This window comes from Trichoplusia ni, chromosome 20 (assembly GCF_003590095.1).
Source record: "Trichoplusia ni isolate ovarian cell line Hi5 chromosome 20, tn1, whole genome shotgun sequence".
Classification (NCBI taxonomy): domain Eukaryota; kingdom Metazoa; phylum Arthropoda; class Insecta; order Lepidoptera; family Noctuidae; genus Trichoplusia; species Trichoplusia ni.
In genome coordinates, this window is record NC_039497.1 from 5,470,727 (window position 1) to 5,491,961 (window position 21,235).

The 21,235-nt window shown below is 38.4% G+C and overlaps 1 protein-coding gene across 6 annotated transcripts in view; it reads right to left on the minus strand.

Annotated features, from left to right (window-relative positions):
• Positions 1 to 5,539: 5,539 nt before the first annotated feature.
• LOC113503782 (Ig-like and fibronectin type-III domain-containing protein 2) overlaps positions 5,540 to 21,235 on the minus strand; it is a 133,945-nt gene continuing 118,249 nt past the window's right edge. For all 6 annotated transcript variants that reach the window (XM_026885871.1, XM_026885874.1, XM_026885873.1 and 3 more), the window contains 16 exons: positions 20,712 to 20,892; positions 20,333 to 20,467; positions 19,670 to 19,851; positions 18,391 to 18,529; positions 17,859 to 17,988; positions 17,308 to 17,509; positions 15,939 to 16,044; positions 12,949 to 13,089; positions 12,331 to 12,509; positions 11,167 to 11,334; positions 9,781 to 9,904; positions 9,121 to 9,322; positions 8,522 to 8,694; positions 7,838 to 8,010; positions 7,620 to 7,703; positions 5,540 to 7,540 (listed from right to left, as the gene is read on the minus strand). In XM_026885871.1, coding sequence (XP_026741672.1) covers positions 7,328 to 7,540; positions 7,620 to 7,703; positions 7,838 to 8,010; positions 8,522 to 8,694; positions 9,121 to 9,322; positions 9,781 to 9,904; positions 11,167 to 11,334; positions 12,331 to 12,509; positions 12,949 to 13,089; positions 15,939 to 16,044; positions 17,308 to 17,509; positions 17,859 to 17,988; positions 18,391 to 18,529; positions 19,670 to 19,851; positions 20,333 to 20,467; positions 20,712 to 20,892 — 2,532 coding nt within the window. In that variant the 3' untranslated portion in view covers positions 5,540 to 7,327. The remainder of the gene's footprint in view (positions 7,541 to 7,619; positions 7,704 to 7,837; positions 8,011 to 8,521; positions 8,695 to 9,120; positions 9,323 to 9,780; positions 9,905 to 11,166; positions 11,335 to 12,330; positions 12,510 to 12,948; positions 13,090 to 15,938; positions 16,045 to 17,307; positions 17,510 to 17,858; positions 17,989 to 18,390; positions 18,530 to 19,669; positions 19,852 to 20,332; positions 20,468 to 20,711; positions 20,893 to 21,235) is intronic.

Genomic DNA, 21,235 nt, shown 5'->3' on the forward strand with positions numbered 1-21,235 from the left:
ACAATACGTGGCACGAAGCGGACACTCTATACATCGGTCAAAGGGCACAGAAACAGCCCTCAAAAGGATAACGAAGGGACGCTTTGGGTCTCGGCTGCCCAATTAAGGGTTATTTTGCCCTCGCCATTTGATATCTTGCTTGAACTCGTCTTAACCAACATAAATGTGCTTATCTTGTTGACTTGTTTTTGTTTGTGATATCATGAACATTTTTTTTATAGATTGGGTGTGCTATAGTACTTATATTATAAACGCGAAGGTTTGTATGTGTGGATGTTTGTTTTTATTTAGACGAAATTTGGTACACAGCTATATAACCAGGTTTAATATTTTGCTGGGATCGAACCTACACCTCGCGCATACGAATCCATAAATGAAACCACAATGCAGCCACATATTCTTACCACCATATTAATAATAATTTAAAAAACAAAAAACCCGCCTGCACGGATAACTACAATTAAAAATCAACTGAAAAAACTGAAACAAGATAAAAATTCAAAACAGAATTGCAGTCGGAGTGAAAATCCATTCAACGGTTCTAGAGATACAAGGTAATAAAGAATATTACATACATACAAGATACGCGCTAAACACATAACCCTCCTGGCAGTCGGGTAAAAAGGAAAAATCAGTATTAAGTATATTGTGGAGTCACGCTTGTCGAAAATATGTATAAATATAGGATTAGCCAACGAAGTTTATAGAAACTTCTCAAAACAACATCTGAGAGAATTCTGGGCACGTAGCACGTGATAAGAATCGAAAATGTAGGTCAATTTAAAATAATCTATAAGAGTACCATGTAATAGGCTTTCATTAAGTCCACTTATAAACTTACGTTAACTGTAGTTAAAAGTTCAATAATTAAATTAACGATCGACTTGAAGTTAGCGCTGAATCTTTTGTTCCGTTGATTGTAGTTTTAATTATGTTATGATGGCGCACAATTCGGTTTGATAAGTGGATTAAATACTTATTTGAGATTCAGGAATTGACATTGTCATTCAAAAACAATGTAATTTTGTTATGGAATGAAGTAAATTAAAGAAAAAAAATAGTAGCGACATACGTTTTGAAAACATACATGACCCCAACGACGCGTCGACTCATGGCTGAGAATTTCGGTTCGAAACTAGTCGGGCAACCCCGATTATTAAAAGGTTGTCATTTGAGTATAAATCAACCTTAAGAAAGGAACTTTAAAAAAGAATGGACACGTGTTTTCCTCTTTGAATCCCTCTTTCCATGGATTATTCGCGGACATTTTCTATCAAAATCAGTCCAGCTATTTCTCTTTTCTAGACGCATGTTATAAGTTTGATCGCTATGCGTGTCTTTCTGTTTGTGTATGTGATTGTCTGTGGAACTGTAGTCCTTAAACGAGTGAACTGGTTTGGACATCCTCCTCCTTTGAAGGTTCATGAGATAGAATGGTGATAGACGGAGAGACAGCGGGGAATCAATTAGGGCTCTGATTCTGCCCTTCGAATACAGTACCCTAAAAATTGTATGCTTTCTTTCCCTCGTTAAGATCAAAGTATCCGTCAATATGAATCAAACAAATCCACAAATCAATGACAATGTCACTCACTACACTCACACGGTACACATCACACGAATTTTTAATCAAATTTGCAATTTTCTCATTTCTCACTTTGCACCACTATAATTTGACCCCTCGAATACACTGTTCTTTAATACAACTTATGTAAATACTGAATCTTTTAAAGTAAATGTAAGCAAGTTTTGTATCCAACTATTGTGTTTATTTGTATAAGAGTGGCAAAGGCGTTGAGGATCACGTATTATTGCGTTTTACATATGTTTACGCTTCGCCGAGAGGATTATTGTAATCTCCGTGCTCTGGACCAAAGGACTACGTGTTTTGTAAAGCTATGGAGTAGACATTCAAACTAGTTTTGAAGTAAAGTAATTTGAGTTGGTTGAAATTGGGATTTCGTTGAAAAAGGGTTTTATTTATGGTCAATGAAGGTTAAATAAAAAAATAAAATGAAAACTCACGTTTTTAAAAGTTACTCCATTGAAATTTTATCAAAATCGGTCCAGTCCTCATCGGGTTTGAAGCTACCCTGAAAATTCTGCCTGCTAGCTTATCGGGAAGTGCGTCAAAATTGAGTTTCAAAAATCCAACCGGAACGACTAACAAACAAGAAAGAGAGTGTATAAAAACGTGGGAAAAAAAACAATCACGTCTCCACACTTTCCCTATCCTAAGATAAAATATTTTTTGCTGATATTAATATATTCGTTGAGGTCGCGTGGCCCACCTGACCCCTCCGCCCCTCCGCCCTCAGGGGGCTATATTACCCCACACTGGACGCGAAAAATACGCTGTATTGCACAATCCCGAGCGACAACAAATATTTGAATTTTATTGCACATGTAGCGACTTTTACTTTAATTGATAATACTTGGTGTTATTTGCATATTGAGCTGGTTGGATATTTCTATAAACTGGCTTGAACAGACTCCGGTCGGTAAATACTTGGGTACAGTTTTTGTACAAAAACTTTCTTGATGAAAAGCAAACGTAAAAATGGGCTTATTTGATTTTTGACAAAAGGTATAAATGGTACCCAAAACTTTATAAATAACAGCCAGGACTCACGTCGAACGAGCCTTCCGAAACACGGCGTACCTCGTTTTCACATAGATGGCCACCCATCCATTGACCAACTGTATCATGCGTAGCTTAACCTGTGATGGATCAACTTCTGCAGTTGTAGCTTAGTCACGAGCTCCTCGGTATATACTGATCCAGTCTAACTGGATGCAGCAAAGAGCTGCGCTGTTTTAGAAGTAGTCTACCTGACCTCCTCTTCTTGTCAAAGATTTGTAAATAACAGCTTAATAAATACTAACTTAATAATACTATTTCTGTATGCAACTGGTTCGATCCCGAGGGCTTTGAGTTAATTAACTCAGTGTTTCTCTCGCTGTGTCGATGAAATTAAACGCTTTCAAAGTATGGTCAGCTAGGCAAACCCGTGAACAAAAGTAGTGTCGTCTGATGTTTTCAACCTAAAAATGTTTCAAAATGTCTGTAACGTTAGTGTTGAGTTTTTTTAGATATTTTGGTGTTTAGGTTACGTTGTGTCCCTTATGGAAATACGAAGTTTTGTAATGGTGCCTTGTAAGTTTGTTCTAGTTTACAGATTTCTGTTGCTGACTCTACCTAGTGACTGTTGTTTTGTATTTCTGTAATCTACGTATCATCGCCTTCTGTTGCTATAGAAAAAGATATGAAATGAAAAGGTTATTAATATTTTTCTGTAAGTAGGTTATATCATCGCTTTTATTGTATATTTTTGTAGTACTCGAAATATTCTATGTGAATAGCCTTATTTTTGGTAAATCCAGGGTATCGTCATAAACACTGAGTAGTAGGTAGTGTCAGATTCTTACTGACCAAACCCGAAATCTGCCGTGCAACGTCTCCCACGTTTGGCCGATGCGTGGCAATGCATTGCAAGTCATGCATTATCCGGGCTATTTGAATACCTTAAAAAATGTCGAAATAAACTCACTGTCTCTTTTCAGTCCAGGCGTTAAGTATAATTATTGTATAAACGAAAGCATTGTTTTTCTTGGAGTTGCCTCTTGTGACGGATACAATGGGCGCTGAGCAGATCCGTTCTCTTTATTTGTAACATCGCTGCATCGTATGTGAGTAAACTTGACACTTGAATTGTGGCAGAATGCAGTTTTAACGTTCAAGTTCCAAATTGATTATATTTCTTGGAATCGTTACATTCTAATGTTAAGTTGCCATGGTACTAAAATTGCCAACCAAATCATAGAAGCAGAAAACAATTTAGGCTCAAAGGACATTCAAATCTGTGCGACTAATCAAAGAGAATAAACATGCTCTTTTTACCGTTTCAAAAGGCTGGAAAATTAAAGTTCACGGGAGTCGGGAACTACCGTAATTGTAGTGGGATAGGCAGAAAGGTAGGTAGGTAGCGTCTCACTTTGAGCAATTTGCGAGCCTCGCTCACCGGCTGACCCGGGATAGTCGGCTACGGTTAATTGAGCGTATAATGGCAAATATCTCCTAAACAATGGTTGGATCGAACTGGTTTGAAGCGGTATATTGTAGATGAGTTGTCTACTTGCCCGTTGATTTTAGTGTGGGCAAAATATTTTTGATTTGGATAAATCTTTCTTGTTTCGAATTGGATGGATGAAATATGTCAATTATCAAAAATTAGATATGGTCAAAATTTAAAAAAATATTGATCATCGTGCCTAAAATACGCTTGCTTGTTAAATCTAGGCGTCTTGTTATATGTCATTTGAATATTTGTAAACAACCTAAGCAAAGCATTCAATTACTTAGTCCGAGAGAGTTAAAAAATAGAGAATTTGCCATTTCTTCCATAAAGGAGTTAAAACATTTCAATACTCCCAATCCCCATCAAAATCACCTTGCATTATATTGAGTAGACATTCAGACAGTCAGTAGTAATCAGGAGAGAGCAGCCATTACCGGCGCCATTGTAACGATGCCTTGAATCGATTACAAAGCCATTGTGCGATTAAATGAGAGGTGCCTTCTGAAGGACAAAGAAAGCTGTCTAATGGTGGTTTTCATCTTACCAAATGCAATAGGTACCGAAGTGAAAGTGCTTGAAATATTGTTTTTAATACGAAAGGGATTAGACACGATTATAGTAACTCTGTTATAAAATCTTGCAAGTCAGATTTGACATACTTTCCGGATTCCGACTGAGGTAAACAATTGCATGTATGTGCAGATGTGCTAGCATACTGATTGATTCTAATTTCTAAGAAACTGTTATTTTGCACAGTATTGTTACAGTAGCAGTATTGATCCATAATGAAGCTGATCTGTTGCTGGAGCTAAAGAGAGAGCGAAATAACTAAGCTGAGAGCGTTTGTTAGTTTGTTTTAAGTTGAAATGAAACTACTTTTACGGATTTTAACGCGGTTTAATTTTTGATTTTAGTAGACGGGTAGACTGTCACAGTCTACCCGTGACCATGATACCTGCAAAGGTGTCGAAACGTCGGGAACTAAAATCAAAAATTAAACCGCGATAAAATCCGTAAAAGTAGTTTCATTTCAATGTCTAACATTGTTTTAAGTTGTTTATAGAGTGAATTAAGATCGCATAGTTAGGTAAAGACAATGTTTGAACGTATTTGCTCCCGCCAGGTTGGGTGTTTGGTTAATAGTGAAATGTTTTTTGTCAAGGGCTTGCTATTTGTCAAGTACATTGAATCGTTACGGCCAAAATTATTCTTCTTAGATACTTGATGGGTGATGGTCCCATAAGGTTTGACTTTAAGTTGGATACCACAAAAATTCAAATACCTTTTTAATTCTCGCCATGGAAGGCCTAGGAAGCGGTGGCGTGACGATCTTAACGCTTGCCATGCGCTGCGTTCCATGAAGCCCAGAACAGAGAATCGTGGAGGGATTTGGGGGAGACCTTTGCCCAGCAGTGGGATACACTAGCTAAGATAAAATTCTCGTAAATGAAACAACAACATAAACGTATTTGTCCTTTTTTTATTAATATTATTTACAAATCTAATCACATCCGTTTGTTCATCTAAATTATACAATTAGTATGGTAGAGGTGCTAAATAAACTATCAATCACATCGACTGAGCAAGTACACACTATGTCACAGTACTTGTACGGGGATTAGGCCATACGTTAATTAACAGAACAATCTTAATTAACAATGTCAAGTAATACTTAGAATACAGATAAAAAAATAAAGTGTAAATAATAATGAAAAATAATAATGTTTTTTTTTCACAACGTAAAATATTTTATTTTTATTATGAATTTCGTTTTTTTTTGTCGACATTTAATGGAATGGTCATCAATGAGATCATTTTAATATTTTTAATGATTTAAAAAAGTTTCGTACATACATAGTGTGATTCGAATTTTAAAGATTAATTGAAATTAGGTCATGTTTTTTTTGTTATTAAAAATATTTACTATATTTTCAAATTAAATTGTAAACTATTTTTAATTTACATTTTTTTTTATAAAATAATCCTAACTTGATATGGCAGAGCCAGTCCGAGACCCTTCTAAATAGAGGTTGGAATGATTGTTTTTTTTACGTTATCAAAATTTCCTAATTATTTATTACAGTATAGATTGTTTTAGAATCTCATGTCGTCACTACTTTACAATAATATTGGGGAGAAAAGACGTTTGCCAAGTCTTCAAAATGTAAGAATTGGTGTTTTTACATAATACATTTTTAAACGACCAAGGGTTTATAGAGAACGGATAATATCTCTTAATTTTTTACCAAAAAGTAAGAGAAGAAGAAATACTATACAAAAAATATACATATTTATTTATAATTATTCTAAATTTGAACAAAACTACGTTTCTCCCCGCTCTGTACTAAGGAGTCCTGATCATGGGTGTATAAGAACGGTATATTTACACTAAATACAATTTACATGCCGAACAGGTAACTAAGCTATCACTAATTACTTCATATAACATTCGAAGGCACATTTTTGTTTAAAGAATGACCTAATTTAATTCCGTCTTTATTCTGAAGCTAGTGATCTATAGAACTTCGTTAAGACGGCGATTCATTTACGCGCTAAAATGTTTCAATTTCATATTTACAAACTTGCTCGTAGGTTTAATTAAACGTCAGTGTTAGGGGTGAAGTTGAGCGCGTAAAAGAAACTCCGTCTTTATCACTATCGAACGATCGGTATAAAATCTTTCTAAACCATAGATTTTATCTCCGTTGGTCGGTAGTTATAAATATTTACATGAAATGACAAGAAGTTATGAGGTCTTCTTTTTTTTGGTTAAAATCACAACAAGTACGATACTGAAAATATAATTACTTTTTTTATTTATATTTATTATCTACAATCCGCTCCGGCCACGTTAACTATCCTATTCTGCAACACTACTGAATGTCCAATTTTGTTTCACTCGCTCACTTAACACTTTTGAATTTAACGTTTCATAAATGGTAAAATACTGGCAATAATCAAATTTTGAATTTCGAATTTAGAACAAATGGTTTTTAATCGCGATTCTCATTCCTAATTTAAAAACACTATCGATGGGTTGATCGCGATTTATGACCAAATACATAAACGTTACTCGCAACTGACTTCACGTCATTTATTAAAATTTATTGTGTAATAGTTTGCGAGCGAGTCTGTGTGTGTGGGCGCGCGCGCGGGCTCGCGGCTCAGTAGCGCGGCGCCACCCGCGGCGAGGACAGTCGCGGCGAGCGGAGCGGTGAGCGGAGCGGCGAGCGGCGCGCGCTCTCGGGCTATGGCTTCAGCCTCTTGAAGCCCGCGCCGTCGTGCCCTAACTTCAGCTCCTCGTACAGCGTGGGGTCCACCTCCCGCGCGGTGGGTATCGTGGTACCGGGGTTGTTCAGCGTCTCTTGTCTCCACGCGGAGCTGTTCGACACGCCGTTGGCTATCGGCGCGACGCCGTTTGTGCCGTTGGCTCCGTTGGCGGTGCCGTTTGGTACTGTGCCCTGTGAGTTAGATATGATCTGATTATTAAAAGACCAATCCACTTTAAAACAAAACGAAAATGAAAGAATGATCACTTACGTTAACGGCTGTATCAGGATTGGGTTCCCTGAGGTAGCTTGGGTTTTCAAATGCTACACCTCCTTGTGCCTTAAGTCTAAGATTCTGCAATGAAAAGTAAATATTTAAAATTTCGTCGTCGTTTTCATTTTTCCCAGTAGCAAGGAACTTAAATTCACTAGCAAAAACTTAAAAGAAGACGAGAAAGCAGAATACAAGAAGTTCATAGTTGTTCTTACCTTCCTATACCTATAGTAGAGCGCCGCGGCCAGCAGTATGGCGGCCACGAGCACGCAGGCGAGCGCGACGCCCACGGCGGAGGCGGCGCCCCCCCCGCGCACCGGCGCCGCCGCCGCGCCCGCCTCCTGCCCCGCCGTCGTGAACAGGATGGCCGGGCTCAGCGACGATGTACCTGGACACATAGCTTGCTGTCATTCAAGGATCTTATGATACCGAGGAGATCGAAATCGAAAATTTTCGTGAAAACAATGTGGCATCGAATTTGCGCAAAACGTTTGAGGGAAAAAGGTAGCTAAAATCAAACTAATCCAGTCTATCAAACTGTTTTAACTCACGCGTTAAAACAGTTTGACGTAGCTCTTTCCAATCTTCAATATTACCAATTTTCTGCTCTAATTACAAATACACGAAATACAAAAATCTAATTTTCTTCGTTTTCATCGTTGTTATGTTACTATATCTGACTAAGCCAGAAGCTAACCAATAAAACCAGCCAAGAATCTACAGTCTCTATGAACCCTCTTGGCTTCAATCTTACTTTCAGACAGCGCAGATTGTACTTGAATGTTTGTAAAACCTCTGCAATACAAGGATTAGGTCCCTTAATGCGGGATTAACTTTTGTTTAATCTCTATATACATAAGCCAGTCCTGATCTTCTGGTTTGTCGTGGTCTACACTCACCGACATCGTTGGCAGCCTTGACAACGCATTCGTAGCGCACGTCGTCCTGCAGGCCGGTGAGCACGACGCTGGTCTCGCTGGTGTCCAGCTTCTCCGGGACCTTAGCTCCGTACGCGCGCCAGAACACCCGGTACAGGTATACTGTCTGAGGGTTCTTGAGAGGAGCTTCCCAACTGTACAGGAAAGAAAGTATTGAGTTAATTTCGTTGTGAAATTTTGGTTTTAGGTTATATTTTGAGGAAGCTTCAAGGAAATGTACTTGGAATGCGTCTAGTAGATTGATTGCCGTTTCGGGATATTCCAGGATCCTGTATTCGGAATCAGCGATGTTTCTCTCTAGTAATCAAAGGGACCTAGATATTAATACAAAGATAAACTGATTGTGTGGCGGTCGATATGGTTAAGAAAGAGGAGAACAAAACTGAGAGCTGATAGGGAAATGTGGACGAACTTAAAGACCAACAATGAAGGCAGAAGGATAAATACGCAAACCAGATTTGTACTTTTTGGAAAGTCGGTTTCAGTCTTTTTCTTAAGTATTCCACTACTGTTCACTTATACTTCGACTTTCCTAACTGCTTCATCGTTCATGCACATACCTGAGCAGCACAGAGTTGGGCGTGGGCGCGACATGCGCCTTGAGGTTCCGCGGCGGGCCGGGCAGGCGCGCGCCCGAGTCCCGGAAGCACGCCAGCGCGCGCCGCGCGTGCTGCAGCGCGCACGAGCGCGACACCGCGCCGCCGCGACACAGCTCCAGGCAGTTGCGGGGCACGCCCCATGATGCGCAGCAGCTGCGGTGGTCTGGGACAAAAGCGGAAATTGTCAAATGCTGCACAGCATAACAGGGTTGGGATTGAGTTTCCTAAATGATTATATCAAAAAAACTTATTTTGGCAACCATCGATATTTCTTGATATGTGTGCCTTGTAATCTTGCGATGGCATTCGTATTGGTAGAGTAAGGTTGTCCATAATGAGTCTGGTTATGTTTCTTTTTAAGTTATGGTTGTCCTATTAATGTAAAATTGACAAATCCATATTAGGAAGGTATTTTAACTGTAGGAAGCTTGAAGATGCTCATCATTCACGTATTATTTTTGCTATAATTAGATGACATCCAATAAAAATGTATAAGAAAGGTTGTGTATAAAAAAATGACAAAACAAGGGTTCTCATCATAGATGCGTGAGCTTAATAAGCAATATTTCTTGCACGAAGTTTGGCCAATCCTACAAACAAATAGTTGAATGAATGTATTACCAGAGCCATCAGCGGCGCACTTCATGAGTTTGTCGAAGTCGTTCATGCACTCGGGCCGGTCCATGATGTTGTCCATGTCGAGGTGGAAGCTGCACGCGTCGATACACGTCGACGATACGTTCATCTGTATTCAGACACTTATGTTGTAATTTAATTGTTTCCCATGGGACACAACGAACTTAAATGTTTCGGTGGTTTTCGCTGGTTTCATTGCTTACAGGCATGTGTGGCGGGCTAGTCTCATAAGACCTACGTAGTAAAGCAAGAATATCGACCCTGTTAGTTAAACACGAATTATGGAACGAAATGTTATATACGAAGGCGACTTGGCGAGAGCACTGCCATGCTCCCAGATTTATTTTCACACTTAGATTGCTGAATGTCTTTTTATCTGGGAATATGTTTTATATAAAAGTCAGATCGATGGCTATTTGATTTGTCGAAATAAGTGCTTAAAATGTTTTTGATATTCTAACATTCGGATTTGATAAATTTCATATTTGTGCTTATTGCGTGTAGCTTTGTGTCCTACATATAATTAATTAAGTACCCATTATTTTCACTAGTTTTACGGTGTGATTATTTTCACTAGAATTTTTTGGTATGGGTGGATAGTTCCATAATAACACTGGAATTAATTAAACTTTCTCACTTACACAATATATAAAGACCCAAAGTTTTAATAGAACAGTTTCCAATAATAATGTGTTCCAAGCTGCTACAATATGCTGCCAGATATTCGTAGTTTATATTTAGATGTAGCAACACTCGAACCAATTTGGAAGACAAGTGGAACCTCTAATACTGAAGTCTTGATTAAGTTAACGAGATTTGTGAGTCTGGAGATTCTAACTGTAATGGATTTTAGTATATATTACATATACCTTATATACACCGATATAGATAAACATGTTGCATTTTCGGTATGTTAACATTGTGGGAAGAAATTTAGGCGATAACTAGGGGATCTTGGCCGTCGAAAATTGAAAGTCAATGAAAATCAATTGTCCGTATTTTTAAACTAATATTAGTGTTCTTTTAATCTGTTCTTGTTATCAAACATTACATTGTCAATGATATCTATCTCTATAAAAGCCTTTGACTTTTTTGCCTATGCGAGCAGAACTTTCTTTGAACTCCTAAGATTAGTTTATCAGTGATGTCAAAGTCAAATTTTCATCATAGTATCGTTCTTGATTATAATTGTTTTCATATTAAATAGCCTATATTAAATAGCCGCAGTAAAATTTGAAAAGTCCTTGACGATTCTATTTTCGATTCTCAAATTCATCACTTACATCTCTTTCTATACTCCTTCCTTGAATTAATGGAAACACACACACACACACCTTCATAAAAACACCACGAATGTCAGTAGTTACTTACTTGTGTGCAGCACTCGGTGACGTTGTGATGCGGCGTGGTCGGCCTGAGTCGCACCGAGACCGGTCTCAGAGTTTTACCGAAAGCGTTCTCTGCGTGACAGTAGTAGTCACCCTCATCTGTCTCTGCTATCTTCTTTATTATAAGACGCATTGTGTATTTCGTTTGCTCCTACGAGAAATAAATGGTTACGTTAGTTTTTTGTATCTGTTTTACTGATTTTTGTCTTTAGTTCCGAAGTCTAGACATCAGGCTGTTTAAGCTGAGTTGTGTCAGAATTGATAAAGAGTACCGTTAAAAGGTGACTATAATAAAATTAATAAAAATACTTTGCACAAACTTGTGATATATTGTGTCACATTTTAATTTCTGTTATTTTAAATCGCGGTGCCTTTTGCTATTACTATCTCCTTGAAGGGCCAAGGTCAACAGAACTAGGAGACTATCAAAAATATAATTGCTTTTACAAATACATGCAAAACATCCTTCCAAAATAAACGTAATCAATTTCATAAACAAACTTCCATAAACAGTCCGTTGGGTCAATTTCAAATAATTCGAAGTTCGGGAGCAGTGACACTATCCTGATAATTTATAAGACTGCCGAAGTTCCGTAAACGATACAAAATGGTGCATATAGGAGGCTATAAGGTTCCATATTAATAGTGACCGCGGGAACCCCGATACGACCAGTCTACCTATCCCTAATAAAGTCATATAACGAATGTTACGTCTCTTAAACAGTGTCCAAAAGTTTCGACGAGGTCTCCCAATCGATGTTCAGATTGTTGAAACTTGCCGTGATATGTAGTTTTAATTAAGGAGTTGTCTGTTTGGGGTGACGATTGGGTGTAGTACCAATTAATAGTTTTGAACTTCGGGAAGTTATTTGTCATGTTCCAATGTTGTAATTTGAAAAGCTTTGACATATATTATAACGTGCTGTATAGAATAGATTTGATACTTGTAGGTATTTTTGCTTTTCGTCTATTCTGTATTCAATATAACAATGGTTTCTTAAAGTGTATTTATTGAGATTTCGCGACTAGTCAGATCCTTAGTCCCTAATCATATGTCATGCGTTACTTCATTGAATAATAAATCCTCACGAAATTTAGAACAAAAAAAATCTTGTAATTTTTACATTTAAATCATGTTTTTGCTTACCTCTGGATCAGCCAGTAACTGTATATGGTAGTTAGGTCCGTCAATAACTGGTGTCCTTCCGTGGGGGTCTCTCCAGAACGCGATGGTGGGTTTGGGGAGCGCCTCCACGCGGCACTCGAGGATCACGGCGTCGCCGGCTGCGGCCATTGTGATGCCCGATGCTTGGATCGTTGGCGTGTCTATGAGAATGAAGTTAAGGGTAAGAACTCTTATAGACAACTTTTTTTACACTGCTCCTGCATTGTGGAATTTAATCCTTGTATCGAGTTTCACGAACATTCAAGTCACATGTACAAAGACACCCAGACTCAGTCAGCATGGAGGGATCGCACAAATGATGAAACTGCGACACGTCGCGCTCAGTGGTTTTGGCGTGGTGACTTCAATCACTCGGCTATACGTGCAGTCAGAACCTGTTTCTGTACAGTATGCAGGGTTCACAATTTTTTTATAGTTTGATGTTACTAAAAATACGGATACGACAATACATATGTAGGTAAGTTAGGTACAAACGAAAAAACGGAATTTGTATTTTAATTATGTTCTAAATAAATAGAGTTATTCGTAACAGTAGTCCATGTTTATACCAATAATAATGAAAAGATGTAATAAACTCACGTGAGATGTTAATCTTCCTGGAAGCCTGCATGGGGGTGCCGTAACCGTTGTCAGCGTAGCAGGAGATCTGGTCCATGTCACGAGTCACGTTGTGGATCACAGTGACCATGTGCCGAGTCACCTCCTGCCTCACCAGGCGACCTGAGAGAGGATGGTCAGCTTTAAGATCATGATGATGAGAGTGGATTGTTCGAGTCGAGTGACATTTTTGAGTTAGGGCTTACGAAAGCTAATATATATGGTTTGAAAAGGTTTTTTTAGTTGTGATTAATTTGCGTCGAGAACGAAATCAAAATTTTGGAACAAGTCTTTGTGGTATTTAAGTAACTAGTCCTTTATTTTATTTTTTTAGTGTAAAGTTTATCTGAAAAGCGGTACAAAAAATAACAGAGAGGTATCAGGGAAAAAACAGCTTAAACAAGTCGAAATCGCCTTAAGTAAAGAAACAAAAACAACACGCTTGCAAAGCAACGCAAAACAATAACATTTGTTTTAATAAAACATCAGACAACAGCTGTTTTATTGAAATCAATAATCCAAGGTTTAGATTAGGCCAATCAACATGGAACGACGCTGTATTGGAAAACGATCGCGCTCGGAGCCAACCTCCGTACTAGCCTTGTTACCATGCAAATATGGCTACAGAAGTACCATTTTTCACACAAGAGTTTACTTGATAACTCATTACTCTTGTGTCTTTATGGGAATCAGTTGACTAGAACAGAACCGCGTTAGCTCATGGTTAAAGGCCTAAAGGGGTTAAAGGTGATCCCAACATAATACGCATGAGTAAACATCGCACTATACGATAAGAATAGGGACAAGAAATGAGCGCTTAAAAAAAAACCGATTGCTAAAAGTCTAGTAAAATAAAGTTAGTAAATACTAAAAAAATATGCGAGTGTTTCTTTTTAAACCAAATCCCAAACAGAATGCGACTATATTTCGACTATTAAGAATTCAATTTGTAATGTCAAATTTATTATAATGAATGAGAACCATGTCAGTTAATGAAAATGTTCGGATTTCTTGTTGAAAACAGTACTACTGACATTTTCCTATTACGTAATGTCACCCACAATGTTATTACTGCTCTTGCTCCAACATCTTGCCTTTTGTTTAACGGTAATATTAAATAACCGATATACTGTTCTAGAGACGTGGATAATTAACTTCATAGAATGAAAGAAAAGAAGAAGAAAGAAAATAACTTTTATTACGTGCTTGTGACCCAGAAATACATAAGGACGAATTGTACAAAAATGAGACATTAAGGTAAGAATATGCGTCGCAAACACGCAATACGGCCGTCGCTCAGCTTAATGCTGCAACCCTGAGAGAGACAGAGAATGAAAGAGGTTTGTGTGTGATATTTTCAACTATTTTTTTAAAACGATTCCTGCCCTAAGGAAATTGATCCTTGTGTCGCGGGGGGTTTCACAAACCTTCAAATCACGTGCACAACGACACCCATTCTTATAATGCGGTTTTCACCTTATGTTGGTACCTGGAGTTAGATTATGAAAACCGGCGTGGTGAGCATGCACAAATGCCTAACAACTAAACAGAAAAAATAAGTATTTTTGTATAAATAACCACTTGGTGGAGCTATTTTATTCACATGATTGCGATTGGGTTTTCAATGTTGAAATTTGTTTTAGCTTTTCTTCAATAAAATAATATTATTTGGATGTAGATTAAGGTAAGTATTATTGTTATAAAAACAATTTGAAACGGATTAACGACTTAATCCGTGTCGACACACTGAAAAAATTGTTGATCATTAATTTAAACTTAAATTAGAAACAGTTTCTCAAACTTTTTATTATCTTTATAATACTTATATGTGGTTTCGATACAAGGATTCTAAATGTCTGAGTAAGGAAATAAATCAGGATTTTAAGCTGGTGTTGAGACCCTCATAAATAAGGGTTGACAACAATTAGAACGTGATGATCGTGCGAGATTTATGCGAGGATTATATTAATGTGATACAGGTATCCTTCAATGTAGATACACTATACTGATTAGTTGCTATATTGTTGAGCTTTATATTATACTAGCAGTCGCCCGCGACTTCGTCCGCGTGGTAAGCAAACCCGTAGTATATTATTTTGTTCTATTGACAATAGTATTAGCGGCGTACGCGGAAATAGGTTTCCGATTTTACACCTTTGCTTACATTATTGCAATTTTCTTACGGAAGCCTAAATTTTTTTTAAATAAATTATAGCCTATGTTCAGCGAAGATAATGCAACTTCTCAACAGTGAAAGAATTTTTCAAACCGGACCAGTAGTTTCGAAGCCTATTCGTGTCAAACAAACAATCATTTCCTCTTTATAATATTAGAAAACTTGATAGAATCCGCCATCTTAATTTAATAAAAAAAAACACACTTGGATTTGTTTGTTAGGCTATTATGCAAATAGCTAAAACAATACCAATATTTAGATTTCTGTGAAAGTATTTGAAAATTTCCCACTGTGTTATTAGACTAGTAGATATTTTCTATTTCATTTCTATGTTTAGAAAAATAAAAAACATACTATCCGCCATTATGTGTCCTCCACCATGTTGTACCGATTTTCATCAAACTTTTAACACGCCGTCGTTTTTCAAGGGTTAAAAAGTAGTGCAATTTTTTGAGAGTAAAACTTTGTAGCCGGTACATGTAGGTTTACGTAACGCGTAGGTCTACGTATGTGGGTTTTTAATCCACTTCAACTTGTGAATTCCTAAATTGATTTTGATGAATGTGCTATCGGTGGGATCGTGACGTCAAAGGGAGTATAGGACCTGTCAATATTTTTATGTGATGCCCTTTTCTAAGGTTTACGACAGCAGAAGTGTTTTTTAAAGTAAGAAGAGTTTGTGCGGCAGAAAGTGCTTTACACTGCTCATGAAAGGTCAATCAGACTGACTTTGTTATCCTTCATAATCTTTAATGTAAGCTAACAAACATCTTGTATTTTATTGCTATGTACTTACCGGAGATATAGAGAGAGATGGTGGGTGTGGGGGTCCCCATGGCGATGCACAGGATGGTCATGCTGGAGCCTTCCACTACCAGGTTCACGGGGTTCACCGACGGGGGCTGGTGGGATAAAATAATATCACTTAGTCTTCTTAGTTATAAAGGATTTGGCTGAGGATTTGACCCAGAAAAGAGCCGAGAACCTAGCCTTTTAGGTCTGATGTGGAGAATCTGGAAAGCCTTTTTTTGTCAGGCTGGGTAATCCTCATGGACCCTTGGGGCTCCCTCGGGGGAGGGAAAGAGTAGTGTCAGACTCTTACTGACTAAATTTAAAAGCCGTGAGACGTCATCAGCACTTTTTTATGTCTAAATATGGCAATGCGTTGCAATACCTTATACACCAATCTGGAAAAGCCTACGATTGGGATCTGCGGCTTGCCAATGGGGACATCCAATCCTGACAGATATAAAGAATATTAAAGTCTCATGGACAAGATAACCAGACCGATTGTATTCACGATAACATTTGTGGATCAAACAGCGGGAGTCGGATTTGCGGCACGTCGGAAGTTAAGGAAAAGTTTTGACGGTTTGTTCCAACACCCAATCAGCTGACAAGCCTCACTACCTTTAACTCTAGAAAATAGATATAATGTAAAGCAATCCAGACATGCAACTAAGATTAATAATTGTTGAAACAGATATATTCACCATGTTAAAGTTTGACCATAACATCCCGTAAAGTCATTAGTAAAACAATAAAATTATAACAAGGTTCATCCAGAATCAGCAATAATGGAAAAATATGCAGAATATTTACATTTTTAATAGCATAGCAATCCATATCTTCCGTTTAAAGCCATTTGCATGGCAGTTATTGTCGGAAGACTTTGCATAAACGATTTATTTTGGTTATCGGAGACCATGTTATTTTTGCTGAATGGAATCTAGAGAAAAACGGGAATATTCCATTTTGCGTGTATAAAAGTTAAGATCAACTGTAGCATAAAGTGAACTATAATGTCGAGGTCTTCATAGAAATATTTGTTTACTGAAGAATGGTAATTATTCGAACAAAAACATCTCAAATCAAGTCGAAGAGCTGTTTCACCCTTATTCGTTTCCTCAAAACCATAAAAGATCTTGCGTACTCTGCCTAATAGTAGAGCTCTACTTCTAACTAAGGGACTGGTAAACTCTTGCCTTAGAAAGGGGAAAAATTCAAAGAGGAGAGGGATCTCTTTGCCCATGAGCGGGAAAACAAGGGATTATAATATTTCTGACCAGGTCAACTTTCTTCACTCTTAGGGCAGGCGATGGGGTGACCTGGTTCCTTACAGATTAAAACCACTGGAATGCTCCTGTGGTCCTGACAGTCCTTACCTCGACATACGCAGGGTACGCAGGGTCAGTCCAGGCCAGCAGTGTCTCTGACGGCTGCGAGTCTCCGGCCGCCGCGTGCGCCTTCACCCACACCACGTACTGCGTGTTCGGGGACAGCTTCTCCAGGGTATGTCCCGGTACCGTCGTTGTTATATTCGTGATGTTTGTTTGGGTTAGCTGTGTCGGCGATTTGTAGAATAACCTGTGGAATTTATGGGTTGAGCTTTTGGGCTGGAATTTGGAATCAAGCCATACCTGTGTTGGTAATAGTAGTAGAGGTAGGCTTAAACTCAGTTTACTTGAAACTGGTTCTCAAAGTAAGATCTGAACAATTACATTCTTAACAGAGTCATCTCTTACTGACAACAAAAGCAAACAGTCAACGGCCTGAATAAATCTGTTCAAAAAGCGAGCATCATCAGTATCTGTTCGTAGTTATATTCTTTCGTCAATCATACTTCGACTTGTCATTTATACACTGGTTATCGTTAGATTTTTCCGATTAAAAAATTGTGTAATACAAGTCTGACGTCTTCAATAGGTATACTCACGTGTATGATATCTTCTCGTCGGGCTGCGAGAACTGCGGTGGCTGCCAGGTGAGGGTCAGCCAGGTGGCGGAGTGCGAGGACACGGAGAGCGAGTGAGGGGGAGACGGGATGCCTGCTATCTCCTTCTCTTCTGTTCAAGATAATGAGGGTTATGGTGGTAACTTTACCTCTAGGGGACTGCAAACTTTAGAGGAAGAATTCAGTATTATAAAAGGTGGAAAGGTGGTTAGGATCTTTGATCAAAGATGTGATTCGACTATTATCTCGAACTTTAGGAAAGAGTCGATTTACTCTCACCACTTAGCTTTATCTTTAACTATGTAGGGAATTACTTTTTTTTATTCTGTACTACTGTTAGGAAAAAGCCTTTATCAATTTTTTTCGCCTACTGCTGGGTATAGTGATCCTGTAATTATGCTAGTCTTCTCTGTATCTTAGTTATATATTTTAAAATGCAAGGCATTACGCTCAAGGCTCAAAACTCAAGGTGTTACCATATACCTAAAAGCTAAAATCCCAGAAGGTATCTTACCAGCATCAGTGACGTTGAACAGCAGCATGCTGGACGGTAGGGACTCTCCGAAGCTGTTGCTTGCCACCACAAACACGTGGTACGTACTGTTTGGTTCCAAACCTTCCAGCTTCGCCACTGTGTCCGTCACGTTCATTTTCTGTAGGAAAATATTAGTGTTTGTACAATGACGTCTTTAATGTAAATGAGGAAGCGAGACGGCGCTCTATAATGCAGGTAGCGTTGTCGAACTGCAGCAATGGTAACAGTTCTGTTTTCGGAGTTTTTGACGCCTATAATCGTGAGTTTAATAATAATTAAACAAACAGAATAAGTATTCGTGGATCACACAAACGCTCTACGAGGAGATCGAAGTCGCGTACTATGGCGTTGTATAGTGAATTATACCACTCAGTTATCCGTCCAGTCAGTCGAGATAGTTGGTGAACAAGCTTAAGTAATTCCCGACCGAATACGACCTTTAAAATACTGCCTAGAAAATATGATATAGAAGTAAATGGCGTAGGACACATTGCATTTTTATCTTCATTTAAAAAAAAATCTTCATACATAAAACATTGCTGTTCTATTTCAAATACTAATTAAGGAACAATCACGTTGATTAAAATCAGGTCTATTTTATGCGCCCCGAACGCTCAAACGTAGCTTTATTTTAAACCGGAGCCAGTTAAATTCATAGAACTAGTCAAACCAATTCTATTATTGGTAGCTTCGTGTATTTTCACTGTACGTCGCTCTGGAATCCGAATGGAAAATGCTTATTGGAACAGAAGAATTTAATGGCGGGACGATAGGGCGAACACAGACGGCCATTTTGTTATATTAAACTAAAGTTAACTGAATGGTATTGATAACTAGTATTGGTTAAAGAAAAGAGTGATTTTAAGTATAATTTTTGTCTTTGTTGATATATGTTGAATATGGTCTCAAATTGAATAAACTCGAGTAAAAGGGTTAAAGGTCAAGTCCACCTACACGAATTTCGACTCAGGTTCATTCTAAACTGACATTACGTTAAGGGATGAAAGATCTATTTCTCTCTTTAGTTGACTGGCAGAGAATGCCTTAGAGATTAACTCCGACATTTCAAACGCTTATTCCTAACTTGGTTCATTACGAAACAACCTTATCAAAATAAAAAAGAACTTCTGTAGCGAATATTAGCATTGCTCGCGTGCGAAATTTGGGCGGGTTGCTAGTTGTACATGAAATTATAAGTGAACAAATAAAAACCTTTAAAAAAACTCTTCCACCAAAATGTGAGAACAGCCCTACTTACATTATAAGTGGACTGCATGGTGTTGTAGCTGTAGGGCTGCGTGTTGTTGTCTATCTTCTGCCAGTGCACCACGTAGGCGGTGGTGTTGGCGCCGTCGGGGGGCGCGCCCCACTCCAGCGTCACGCGCCCGCTGCTCACCAGCGCGTGCAGCTCGCGCGGCGGACCTGGTAGGAGACCAGTACCTGGTGGGGAAAAGGGGAGGATAAAGTATTTTGTCATATGAAGGAATTTAAGGTTACTGCTTGAAAGAAGTGAAGTTTTAGCTTCTAATAAGGGGAGAAGACTAGTGTTAAGAAAAAGGCTTATTTTATCAGCTGAGTTCATTGTACGTCATTTTACATAGCAACTTTAATTCATAACATGGCATTTTTAACCTGCATAAACAATTATAAAAAAAAAACGAGTTTGACTAAGGTTCAAGACACTATGTAATAGTCGAAACTTTAACACTTTTCGTTTTTGTTGTAAATGACTCCCGCGATTTACATGGGGGATTTTACACAAACATTCAAGTCACACGCACAAAGACACTCAGACTCAGAACAGGCATTTGTGCATGGGACAGTGGGTTTGACATAGTGTTCTATGCTATCCCGCTATCCTCCTTCCTAATTCCTCCAAGACATCTAGAAGAGTACTTTAAAAGGACATTGTTAGCCGTACCCTCCTCGAAGCACTGCACGATGTTCCCGATGTAGGGCACGCAGGAGTTGACGCCGCCGCCGAGCGCGCCCGCGCACACGCCGCGGCACGCCGCCGCCACGCCGCGCCGCGCGCAGCACGACTCGTGGTTGCGACCTGACACCGATACAATGTTATACCCATATTCAAGGTATTATGTGAAGAATTCTTCAAAATAGTTCCGCGTTTGTAATTATATTGATTGAGCTCATTGATACTTTTGCTTCGCGGATCGATGGTGAAATTTTTTTTTTTAAACTGATCTAATACGTAAACCCATAAAAATGAAATAGACGAAAAGTTATTCACAGTCTTCAGCTTTTTCATCTGAATCATTTATAAACAAAATACCCAAATTTACCTCCAGCACCACATCTCAACAGTTTGTGGAAGTCCTGCGCACATAGCGGAGCCAACATCCTGAGGTCGGACATCTTGGCGTCGTAGGAGCACAGCGGCATGCAGACCCCGGCCAGCTGCACCCGTTCACAACACGCCGTCACATTGTAGGCATTCGCTATTTCCTCTTCTTCTTCGATAACCTGGTATATTAACATTTTCATATAATTTTAAAGAACTTTATTTTTTCTCAAGAAAATTACAGTTCATTTTTGAGCATACCAAGAGCACTTATACACACAGGTATTTATCAAAAGAGTTATAACAATAGTTTGATCGTCAAGATATAGGTAGGTTATAACTCAAAAAAGGGATGGTTTTTGTGTGTGTGATGAAATTAGGCTTATAATTTTGATTACCTACTTTAACTGTAAATAGATCTATCCGATCATTACAGTAGATTGCCCTAAAGTGGGACAAAAAGGTATAGTATTTTTTTTTAATATAAGCGGTTACATTTTTGCTTTGCTTGTTTTGAGGTTGGGA